Raw genomic sequence first — 13024 nt, forward strand, 5'->3', positions numbered from 1 at the left:
CCACATTGTGTTACATGGTTTTATCCCTCACCTGATGATTTAGTGAGTAAAAGCACCATCTGATGTGCTATTGGGCCAGGTGGACCAGGAAGGTCTGAAGTTTGATCTCTGGTTTGGGTTGAGTTAGCTGATCTCGACTGGAATGGCAATGGGGATATTACAACAGGGTCCAGTGGCCCTGGACTGGGGTGATTTGACAAGGGGGGTGGGGGGATGGTGGAATCTGCCAGGGTTTCAACTCCTGGTTGCTATCCAGTGTAGCCTTTTGGAATATGTGTGCTTTGGCTATGATGCCCCCAAAGTTGAATAGCTTGCCAACACTCATTGTTCAGGGTGACACATAGTGAATGACATAGGTGAGGTAGCGGATGACTGCTGGTACCTATAAAACTATAGTCAGAAGTCAGCTTCTTCAGGAGAGAACAGAAAGTTGGGAGGAGTAAAAGAGCAGAGTAAAAAAGTGGAATAAAAGAATTGATTCTCCCTCATGAATCAAAGCACCTGTGATAGTTAGAGATCTGTCCTGGGACGATTGCCCGGGCCTGCAAGCAGCATACAGAAGCTGAAAGATGTCCACTCCAACAGGACCTAGAACTGAGTGTTCAGGCGCAGGGGCACCTACCCAGACACTCCAAAGATGACATCCGAAAACAGAGGTAGAATACTTCAAGGATCAATACTGATTGAGGAATGCATGATTGAAGAGTATTCAATGGGCCACAGTCTGCAGAAAGGGCTCTGAAAAGGGACTAATCAAGAATAATCTTCACATTTTAATATAATTTGGATGAAAGACTCAGTCTATCCCGTGTGACCTAAGGAAAAAGATGCCAAGGGCTTCAGAGAAGACACTCTATTCTGATTTCCTGTACACTGCTCCTCAATCCCAAGATCACTCCGACTCCTCCCCTCAGCTATATAGTTCATAAATTGTTAATATTCTGATACATATGTAATGATCGGCAGGTAGGTTGACCCTTATTAATATTTTTTTTTAAACCGTGTAACCTCAGTAATAGGCCGAAACCAACATGCAGGAAATTACCAGGGCTGAAAAGAGTAAGAGAGCTGACTTGAGCTTCAAACCCTACATCCTATCCATCATCAAGAAAGCCTATTTCCACCTCTACAACATTGCCCACCTCTGCCTCTACATCACCGCAGTGCAGCAGAAAACATCATCCTCTCCTTTCTCACCTCCTGTAGACTTCAGGCTAGACTTCTCCAAAGCTATCCTTGCCAACCTCCCAAGTTCCATCCTACATAAATTGCTCAAAATTTAATATGCGCTAAACCCCGCTGCCCATATCCTATGCTGCACTAAGTTCTGTTCCCCTTTCATCCGTCTGTATCAACCCCGATTGGATCCTGACCCCATAACCCATTTAATTCAAAATCCCTTTTTTACTCTACAAATCCCTCCATCGCAACATCTTCCCCTACCTCTACAATCCCTTTCAGGTCTATGTTCCCAACGTGCCCCATTAATGACCGTCCCCCATTCTGCGTAAAATAAACTCTCATCTCCCCTCTGGTTCTTTGGCCATTATCTTAAATCTGTGTCATCTGGTTACTGACCCTCCTGCCGGTGGAAACAGTTTCTCCTTATTTATTCTATCAAAACTCTCCATAATTTTGAACACCTCTATTAAATCTCCCTGCTCTAAGGTAATTGACTATCAGGTCACTACCAGGGGCATCTGAGCATGACTGCAACAGGCAGTCAACTTGGTCTCCTTGTTGCTGTTATCTGGCTGGGATTATCATCAGTCTGCAGTATATTGCAGCTCACGTACTTTTACTTATTATATGCATGCTGATTTATTGCTTAATTATCAAGGAAAGGGCAATAAAGCTGTTTGTTACTCATAAGTAAAAGTAGTTCGATGGGATTGTGGTGATAGTTTTGGATGATATAAATGATATACTCTTGCAGCAGAGGTTTGCAATTTTGGTTTCCTTAAATAGGAGACAGATTGTTCCATCATTACTTTACACATCTCATCTAATCTTCTGCACATGAGCAGTCCTGCCCTTTTTCCCTTCAAGCTCTTGGGCCCAGGTTTTGTCTTCACTGGGGATGTTTATCCTTCATCTCCTTGGCTGCTTTGCTCCTTCTGGAATTTATCCCTGTCATTCTACACCCTTATGTTGAAGAGATGAGAGAAAGATCTGCATATTAATCTTTGTTGTCATTCAGCAGTTGCAGTAGATATAATGGGTGAGGATGGAGGCGTCTGGAGGAACATTGCCAGCTTCAACTCCTTTCCAGTGCGAATGGGTCTAAGGGTAGCTGACAGTGTGATTGGGTATGGGGTGGGTCAAGAGGCTCAGGACGATTTTCTTACCCCCTTCGCCCAGACCCCATGTCCTTCAATGGTCTTTGGATGGCACAATGCATGTTCAAATCACAGTGTCTACACAAATGTATCATAAATTAATAAATTAACTGTATAACAGTTGAATTGTTGGTTTCATTTAAACGATCATGGTAGTTAGTTTCCTAGGTCCTAACAGCATTGTTCTCTTTGGTGTGGAATTAGTTCATGCTATTGTATAGATTTTGTATGCAACTGTCATGTGAAGTATTTATCCTTGTAAGTTTATTTGACATTGTACTGCAAACAACTGTTCATCTTTTGCCAATTATGTCTATTGTATATCAACATTGATGAGTGGGTCATATCATTTCATTTCAAAAGGCAATTGAAAACTCCTTTGTCAAGCTCTGTCTATGGCAAAATCTATTATAAAAGTGTTAATATTTATCTGCAGTACCAGTTATGCACCAGTACGGGTGGTGTAGTAAGACGCCATACAATATTAAATATCCTATCACATAACGTTAGTGGAAAACCCTGCAATGATAGTGTAATTTGGCTCTGAAACTCAGTATACGATTGCACAATAAGGCCACAATGCAGAAATCTGTCAGTCCGCATCAAAGCAAGGTCAAAAGGTATTAATGTTCTTCAATAAATAACTGTAATGACTTTTCAGACCCCCCCCCCCTCCCAGGTTGAGATTAAAATCTATGTCTGGCGCTGGGAAGAAAACCTTATAACCCATTCCCCACTCAGTCAGAGCCCAGTGCAGCGAAATGAATTCCCCTCAAAGTGTAAATCTGTTCCGAGGGAAGGGGAACATATCCCAACCCCCGCCCTTGATATGTTATATTTCTGTCTCAATCTTTGTCCCGATGCTGTCTCTCAGGACGTTCCTTCTGGATCGGTACTATGTTTCTTTCCCGGCCTATATTCCACCCCCAGAATGTGATCTCCTCAGAGCTATAAAACCAATCTTCTATTTCCCTGGTTCCTTCACTGAGAAACAGTGCAAATTAAGAAAACATTAAGAAACTTCCCCATCCCAAAACGGAAAAAATGGAAACAATGGGATTCTTCCCCCCCCCCCACCCCACCTACCAAACCCAGGTACAAAGTCATTTTTCTCTGGAGGAAAATTGCTCCCCCCTCTACCCTCCCCCCACCCTAAGCAAGCGTTAGAGAAAAACCAAGACCCCTTCCCGAGTGAAAACAATAATTTTGGCATTAATTTTCGGCAGCACATCTCACTGCATTGCCCACCCCTGAAGACAAAATGGGAGCACTGATGTAGGGTAGGAGAGCACACCAGAACCCTGTCACCCAATGAATCCAAACGGGGGCCATTAATGGAAAGTTAGCAGAGCTGACCTGTGCCCCCCACGATTCAAAAAATCAGGGCATTGCTGGAATCTAGAGGAGGCGACTGGCCTTCCCACCCAATGAGACCAAATTCAGAGCAGTGACTGCATATGAGAGCCTACCTGACCCCCACCATCAGACAATTGACCTGGGTACAAAAGCTGTCCGACCTTGCTTTCCCCATTTGTTGCTACGGCTGGTCCAGTTAAGCTTCTGGTCAATGAGGACCACTGCGATGTTGATGGTGGGAGATTCTGTGATGGTGGTGCCATTGAAGGCCAGGAGAAGATGGCTGGTCCTTTTCCCTTTGTTTGAGATGGTCATTACCTGGCACTTATGTGGCGTGAATGTTACCTGCCACTTGTCAGCCCGAGCCTGGATGTTATCCAGCTTTTGCTGGCCTGCACCACACCCAGAGACCACCTTTCTACAAGACAAAACTGCCAATGAAAGATCAAGCGCAATTTTGTTTCCTAAATGTATTTATTTTATACATAACTGTGACAACTGGGAGGTAACACTGTCAAACACAGATCACAAGGGTACAGTATGCTCATGCCCACAGATTCCTGAAGAGATAGTCTGCTACCATTGAAGATACAGTCGCACAACAGAAATACAGTAAAAAGAACCACTGAAACTACTTTGAATAAATTAGTAATATAACAAAACAATTCCCATGTCTGCTTGGCAGCTGAGGGGTTTTCTGTCTGGTTTTGATGCTGTGCAGAAATTAACACTTCACTACATTTCTGCAAGATAGTTTAGTACAACTATCAGGAGCTCATGTGGCTTCAGCAACTTCTGAACAAGAAAAACGTATTCAGCCTTGTCCTTCCCATCCCCCTGCCATTTTCATTATTGAGTGCCACATCAAAGCTGCAGTATCCCTTCTGATCAGGTTGCTTCAGCTCTTGGTACATCAACTGGGCACAGCACTGCTCGAAAAATAAAAAAGCAATCACGCCGCACCCTGCTCCGCATCTTCACAGTGCAATGTTTTGACTGCCAGTCCCCAGGGATGGTAGTAACAGAGTAAGGAACTCCACGAGGGGCAGTACTAAGGGAATGGCATACAGAAATCAGTGATATCCATTAGAAGGTCACAAAACACAGATTTCATATTTTGCAGGGAAATAAATTTGGCAGCGCCGTGAAGGGAAACACCACCAGATCTGGACTCAGACAGTTGCACTATAAATCCCACCTGGTCTGAAAACAGCCAGCGAGCAGTTGTGGTGAAATTCTGTCGGTGTCAGTCGCCCCCTGCTCCCTCAGTTCTGTAGATCTGTCCTTTTTATTCAGAGTATTTGGCAAACGGCACAAAGTTTGGACAATCTAAATGGAGCAAGACAACATACCTGGGTTGGGCTTTGTTCCCTCACTGCGTGTGCCACGATGGAGTGGCGCATTTGTACAATGCCGCCTCTCTAGCCAGGCAGCTCCAGGTTCCAGCCACCCTACAATCTGCTGGATCCAGGTTGAATTATTCCTCATGTCTCAGCCATCTGCAATAACCTCAGGCTGACCAGATGCTCCTTAATAATTGAGGACATTCACAGTGAGGTTAATGCTCTGGGGGAATGAGAGAGCACCAAGTGCTCCAAGACCCTGCGTTCCAAAACCAGACCTCATGCCATTACATCCCTTATTTATTTCTCTTAAATGGCACTATTTTTAAAATAGCTGTGCTTTTTGTTCAGAAAGTCAAACTTCCATTTCTCTTTACTGAGAATAACTAAAAAAATGTCTCAACTTGACATTTGAAAATGTTCATAGTTGGGCAACCTGCACACTTTCTGGTCCTGCCAGCCTCTGGTAATCTGCAGTCGGGCATGGTAAGATGTCACACTGACACTCGCGTGCTTGTCCCTCTGTAATGCGCTGCCACAGAAACAAAAGACCTAAAAAGGTGGGCATGGCTCAGAAACAGAAGTGCTCCTTAACTCATTGTGCAATTGTGTTTTTTTTGGTTTTTTTTAATAAAAGTCTTTAAACAACTAAAATACAACAATTTAATCTTTTTAATACATTGTTGAGCAATGATAGCCCATACGTTACTAATTCTGGGCTGAATTACTCCACTAAATACATTTCATTCATTGCCCGTGTCTCGGAGGGGCATCAGGTTCCAGGGCTGCTCAAAACGCACTGTCCTGTGGTGGGTTTTTGCAATCCTTCTCAGGAAATACGTGGTGAGATATCTGTCGAGACGCAGGATTGAGGGTTGCAGAGATATTTAACAGCACTGCTTGATTTTTTTTTCCCCAGGGAAATCAGAGGAGTTTAATGGTGGGGATGGGAGAAGTGGGCTCAAGTCTCCCATTCACTAATAAACCATTCAAAAACCACTGCCCCACTGGAACAAAATATTGTACTGTTTTATTAAAAATCTCCATTCACTAAAAACACAGCTAACGAGCAACCGCCACTAAAGTCACCAAATGCCTGAAAGTTTTAGCAAACTCCTTGGAGCGCCCATGTTGGTCCCCACCCACATCTATCCCAGAAAATAAAACAGATTAAAAAAAACAAATCTGGGATTAAAAAAAGTCAAACTCACTAATTCTCTCTTACAACCTTCCTCCCCCATGGACCTCTCTTCAATGTCCTCTAATGTGCCTTGTGCTCCATTTCCAGGTCTTCGACCCTAGGTGCCTTAGGTCTCTGTGCACATGGTGTGAGGGCTCGGTGTCCCCCATAGAGCTACAGCTCCCAGCACGCTGCACTAAACTGTTAGCTCCAGGATGAAGTGATGGTGAAGCTCACATCGACAATCTTCCCTTTCTCCCGGCGTGCTGGGAGCTGTCCTCTTTTCCGGAATGCAATGGATTACACGTATGGAAGACAACGAATGGAACGTTCTTTTTTCCAGCTTGCAGTGTCCCATCAAGGTGTGCTGGTACCACAGTCACTTAGTAAGCTGTGGGTTGGAGTGGGAAGAAGCAGTGCCTTTTCTATTGGCTAACAGTCGGCCACTGGGGCTTTGCATTAATGACAGTTTCGTGACCGTGCTCCTGAGTGTCTACTGGCTGTAATTCTCAAGGAATGCAAGTGCTTAGTACGGCTGTTTAATATGGGACGGGCACAGCTACAGATACAGGCAGGACTACTCGGGACCCCGGCCCCTGAGCCCTGTGGCACTCAACATTTTACACCCATTCAATAGCATACTGCCTCTTTGATAAATGCCCTGATGGATTCAGATCTACTTTTAGGGGGAGGAAACTTAAAAAAAAATAATTGAGGAAGGGGAATGTTTACAGATCCGAACCTCCATTTAATATTCTGCGCAAGTTACTATTTTGCTGTAATAGTGTTTATTTTGGTTTTGCAATTTGTGCTTTGAATGGCCGAGAGCAATTTAGAGGCACGTCAGGAAGTTTTTAAGATATATATTCTCTGTTGAACAACTATTTATAGGATTAAAAGTTTTGTGTTTGACTCGTGTCCGCAGAACATAGGAAGCTGTCCCGATGTGTCCATAGGGCAAAATGTCAGAAGGATATGACTCACTCATTAGCTCAAATTTCACGTTCTCCTGCCCACTGCACAAGAACGACCCACACTGCTCTGCTCCATGGCTCATGCTCAACATTGTCTGTGAGCATCATCAAGGGAGATCCAATAGTAGTTAATGAAGTCACCGGAGAGGAGTATGGTCTAATCATCTGGTCGCACAGGATCAAGCAAGTCAGTTAAAATTTCCCTCGAAACTCAGTTTAGAACTGTACCTTTAGGTGGGAACTTACCCAGGGGCCTCTCCAGAAGACGCTGCAGGCTCTCGCACTTCTTGGGTGTGATCTATACATCACTTGCGCTCTATGCGAAGGGCACGATTCACTCCCTGGTCACAGGTAAAATATCTCTCAAACCCAGCCAATTGGCAGGGTCAGAACAATGCCGGGGAGCTTGCTGTAAAACCCTGCTCACAACCCAAAAAGCAGGAGTGTGGAACTATGTCATTCCACTTTCCCTTCTGACACACTTGTGTGCAAAAGTCCAATGCCGGGGAGGGAAAAATGCTACGCCCTGCACATCAGCACATGGCGATGTCCTTGGACAAAAGTAGATATAATACACTGTGTGACGCAGTGTGCTGTGAGCTCACTACAAAATGTTTACACGTGTGTTTGAATTCAAACCTACAGTTTGAACAGGCGGCACTCCGGATTGGTTAATCCGGATCGTCGGTTTTACACCACTGCGTTTTCCAACCTTGGCCACATGGGGCAGCATTCCAGGCTGCTTGTCAGCCAATCGTGCTTCACACTGGAGCAAACCGCTACAGGTTTCAGCTTTTCTTACGTGGGCCACTCAAAGGAGATACTGCAGCTTTAAGGGATGGACAGCATTGTGTAAACCAGGGCTCTCAGTACTTCATGATCTGGACTGGAACATACACTTCAAAAGACAAAAATAAAAATTTGGGATCAATGTAACAAAATAGCGTTCTTAAAAACTACACAGTAGAATTAGTTTGAAACTTGTTAAGTACTGCAAGTAATTGTAAGCAAAGATGTGTAAAGTCAACATATTCTGAAAAGGATGGCAACATAACAGCTTTATATTAGGAACAGCATACAGGTCAGTTTTTACAAACACACCTGCATTGTGCCAATGTGCTTTCCTACAAATTTCTAAATGTCTCCACTGAATCAGCAGGACGTATATATGTAACTGCACGAACAACAGGTGAAAGCCAAGTCCTTCTGGGAATGAGCAACGGGAAATGGCTCCCACACTTCCACTACTTCTGGTTACATTCACTGGAAGTCCGTGACAGCGCTGAGCTTATTTTTTGTCTGCTCGCTCGCCCAGTGTTGACAAAGAAAGATTGTGCTAGCTAGCAGAAGAGCCTTGCTTTGCGATACTCGTATCTAACACCCGTACGAAGCTCTGACCTTGCTGCACACAGTCCTTTGCAGTAACCCGGCGTTGGTCCGTGATCCGACTCTTGGAACGCTACTCCGATCGGCCTTCCGAAAAACGTGCAACAGCCTCCCAAGGAGCAGGCGAGCCACAGGCTCTGTGCATTAAATCGCTGGCACAGTGAGAGATTAACCCTGGCAAGGTACTGAAGAATAATATTCAAGGGAAGAAGTGAAATTCAAAACAAACCCGCACACCTGTCAGCTAAAGAACCTGAGTGTTAGATTATGGAGTCCTTCACTCACATTCAGGTGGTCGTAAATGAGGAAATTTGTCCCAGCATTTACAAATATACAGCAATCCATGCAGTCTCGGTCTTTGGGAGCAGTAGGGGAATTACCTGGCCTGCTTGCTGCTTTGGTACCGAGTGGGTGCCCCCCATGTTGGCACCTGCCACTGTATGGCAGGCCTCAGTAAGTGAATGGCATTGCTCCCTTTACAAGATGCACTAGTGTCAGTACAGGCAGTGCTGCTCCATGTGACTATGTAACAGTTTTATACACTGGGGTATAACAAACAGTTCGAACAACAAACTCACTTTTTTTTGTCTAGCAATTTGCCAGAAGTTGATAGTATTTTTTTTTCTGTGGTGTCATCGCTGCGATGAGTATCAGAGTAAGCAGTCATAGTATGTGCTTGAGAGGGAGAGGTCAGCGCCTCTCCCTCCCGAGTAATAGGCAAAGAAATAGGAAAAGTTTGGAATATGCTACTGATTCTGGAGTTGAATCTCTTCTAGGATATTAATGAGGCTCTCCAGTCCGAAGATGTAGCCTGTGTCAGGCCCGTCATGCACAGTTTGGTCATCTCGGAACCCCTTGTACGTACTGTGGGCAAAGTCTATCATCCGCACGTCAATTTGCGGCAGGTCCTGAGTGCTGCCCGAGGAGGACGATGAAGATGGCAAAGGACTGGAGCTTTCCTGCAGGTTGTCCGGGTTCAACGTCTCTGTGGGTTTGCGCCGAAGATCTGCCTTTCGCTCCTTCCCGTCATAGATGATCAGTAAAGAGCTGGAGTAGAAGCGGTAAGAAGCTTGCTTCTCCAGAACCGCCTTGAGGCTGCGAAGTTTCTGCAGAATAACATCAAACAAGTCCCTGCGCAGGTACCTGCCATTGTGCAGGAACTGATACAGAGCTTTGCCAAACCCTTCGACGGAAAGACTACGGCCATAGTACTTGTTCCTGCAAATGTAATGCCCTGAGTCTAACTGATACACCTGGAAAGACAAAACATGACTGGTCAGCATGGCTTACTGGACAAGCAATTCGCATCGCAACCAAATTGGCTGTAGTAACCTGAAATACTCTGCATTACTTTTCAACCTAACTGCAGCCTTTGTATCCAGGTTGAGATATGGGATTTCCCACCAACAAGTACCATTCCAGCACTATACATAAACTTCGGTCTCACACCTAGAGTCTGTTAGTAGCTCCCCTTTAAAAATAACCATTACAAAGAAATATTATTCACATTTCTGAATATTTTTATTTAGTGAGAGTCCTGACAATTTGAGTGAAGTGGTTGAAAGGAACTACTGAGGCAGACAGTGTGTGCGATTATCAGTAGAGGTAGAGGTAGTTACAGAGTCCGGCTGAGAGAAACAACAGTCCCACAAAATAAGGGAGTTGGATTATCAGTGGAGATACGGTCAATAGCACAGGGTGCTGGGGGGGGGGGGGGGGGGGGTGGGGGGAGTTACTGGGTGAGTGTGAGGGAGCTGCATTAGCAGTAGAGATACAGTCAGTAACAGAGGGTGCTGGTGAGGAGAGGTTGCTGAATGACAGTGTGAGGGAGCTGAATTGTCAGTAGATGTACAGGCAGTAACAGGGTGCCGGGGGGGGGGGGGGGGGGGGGCGGGGGGAAGGGGAAAGAGAGAGATTAGAGTCTGATTGTGAGAGAGCTGCATTAATACCAGTAGAGATACAGGCAGTAACACGGGGCGCTGGGAGGAGAAGTTACTGAGTGATTGTGAGGGAGCTGGATTAACATCATATGAACTTACGAATTAAGAGCAGGAGGCGGCCATTCGGCCCCTCGAGCCTGCTCTGCCATTTGATAAGATCATGGCTGATCTGATTGTGATGTCAACCTACTTTCCCATCTACCTACGATAACCTTTGACTCCCTTGTTAATCAGGAATCTATCTAACTCAACCTTAGAAGTATTCAATGACCCTGCCTTCACCGCTCTCTGGGGAAGGGAGTTCCATAGACTCACGACACTCAGAGCAAAAATTTCTCTTCGTCTCCGTCTTAAATGGGAGAACCCTTATTTTTAAACTGTGGCCCCTAGTTCCAGTCTCTCCCACAAGGGGAAACATCCCCTCAGGATCTTAGATGTTTCAATAAGATCACCTCTCATTCTTCTAAACTCCAATGTATACAGGCCCAATTTGTCCAACCTTTCCTCATAAGATAACCCCCTCATCCCAGGAATCAGTAGAGTGAACCTTCTCTGAACCGCCTCCAAAGCAATTATGTCCTTTCTTAAATAAGGAGACCAAAACTGCACACAGTATTCTAGATGTGGTCTCACCAATGCCCTGGTACAACTGTAGCAAAACATCTCTACTTTTATATTCCATTCCCCTTGCAATAAATGACAACATTCCATTTGCCTTCCTAATCACTTCCTGTACCTGCATACTAACTTTTTGTGATTCATGAATTTCTCATTCAGTATGCGGATGGCCCGACTAGAGGGGGCAAAACTTGACCTCCTCTTGGGAAATAAGGAAGGGCAGGTGACAGAAGTGTTAGTGAGGGATCACTTTGGGACCAGTGATCATAATTCCATTAGTTTTAAGATAGCTATGGAGAATGATAGGTCTGGCCCAAAAGTTAAAATTCTAAATTGGGGAAAGGCCAATTTTGATGGTATTAGACAGGAACTTTCAGAAGTTGATTTGGAGAGTCTGTTGGCAGGCAAAGGGACGTCTGGTAAGTGGGAGGCTTTCAAAAGTGTGTTAACCAGGGTTCAGGGTAAGCACATTCCTTATAAAGTGAAGGGCAAGGCTGGTAGAAGTAGGGAACCTTGGATGACTCGGGAGATTGAGGCCCTAGTCAAAAAGGAGGAGGCATATGACATGCAGATAAGGCAAAGGAGAATCCAAAGAGCTTCTACAAATACATAAAGTGCAAAAGAGTAACTAGGGAGAGAGTAGGGCCTCTTAAGGATCAACAAGGTCATCTGTGTGCGGAACCACAAGAGATGGGTGAGATCCTAAATGAATATTTCGCATTGGTATTTACGGTTGAGAAAGGCATGGATGTTAGGGAACTTGGGGAAATAAATAGTGATGTCTTGAGGAGTGTACATATTACAGAGAGGGAGGTGCTGGAAGTCTTAACGCGCATCAAGGTAGATAAATCTCCGGGACCTGATGAAATGTATCCCAGGACGTTATGGGAGGTTAGGGAGGAAATTGCGGGTCCCCCAGCAGAGATATTTGAATCATCGACAGCTACAGGTGAGGTGCCTGAAGATTGGAGGGTAGCAAATGTTGTGCCTTTGTTTAAGAAGGGCGGCAGGGAAAAGCCTGGGAACTACAGACCGGTGAGCCTGACATCTGTAGTGGGTAAGTTGTTCGAGGGTATTCTGAGAGACAGGATCTACGGGCATTTGGAGAGGCAGGGACTGATTAGGAACAGTCAGCATGGTTTTGTGAGTGGAAAATCATGTCTCACGAATTTGATTGAGTTTTTTGAAGGGGTAACCAAGAAGATAGATGAGGGCTGTGCAGTGGACGTGGTCTACATGGACTTTAGCAAAGCCTCTGACAAGGTACCGCATGGTAGGTTGTTACGTAAGGTTAAATCTCACGGGATCCAAGGTGAGGTAGCCAATTGGATACAAAATTGGATTGACGACAGAAGACAGAGGGTGGTTGTGGAGGGTTGTTTTTCAGACTGGAGGCCTGTGACCAGCGGTGTGCCTCAGGGATCGGTGCTGGGTCCGCTGTCATTTGTTATTTATATTAATGATTTGGATGAGAATTTAGGAGGCATGGTTAGTAAGTTTGCAGATGACATCAAGATTGGTGGCATTGTGGACAGTGAAGGTTATCTAGGATTGCAACGGGATCTTGAAAAATTGGGCCAGTGGGCCGATGAATGGCAGATGGAGTTTAATTTAGATAAATGTGAGGTGATGCATTTTGGTAGATCGAATCGGGCCAGGACCTACTCCGTTAATGGTAGGGCGTTGGGGAGAGTTATAGAACAAAGAGATCTTGGAGTACAGGTTCATAGCTCCTTGAAAGTGGAGTCACAGGTGGATAGGGTGGTGAAGAAGGCTTTCAGCATGCTTGGTTTCATTGGTCAGAACATTGAATACAGGAGTTAGGATGTCTTGTTGAAGTTGTACAAGACATTAGTAAGGCCACACTTGGAATACTGTGTACAGTTCT

General features: G+C 45.0%; 1 protein-coding gene across 1 annotated transcript in view; it reads right to left on the reverse strand.

Annotated features, from left to right (window-relative positions):
• Window positions 1-4150: 4150 nt before the first annotated feature.
• ip6k1 (inositol hexakisphosphate kinase 1) overlaps window positions 4151-13024 on the reverse strand; it is a 58797-nt gene continuing 49923 nt past the window's right edge. Inside the window, exon 6 of the mRNA XM_067999017.1 lies at window positions 4151-9831. Within this exon, the coding sequence (XP_067855118.1) occupies window positions 9325-9831 (507 nt within the window). The 3' untranslated portion in view covers window positions 4151-9324. The remainder of the gene's footprint in view (window positions 9832-13024) is intronic.

The sequence above is a fragment of the Heptranchias perlo genome, chromosome 17 (genome assembly GCF_035084215.1).
Source record: "Heptranchias perlo isolate sHepPer1 chromosome 17, sHepPer1.hap1, whole genome shotgun sequence".
NCBI classification, from domain to species: domain Eukaryota; kingdom Metazoa; phylum Chordata; class Chondrichthyes; order Hexanchiformes; family Hexanchidae; genus Heptranchias; species Heptranchias perlo.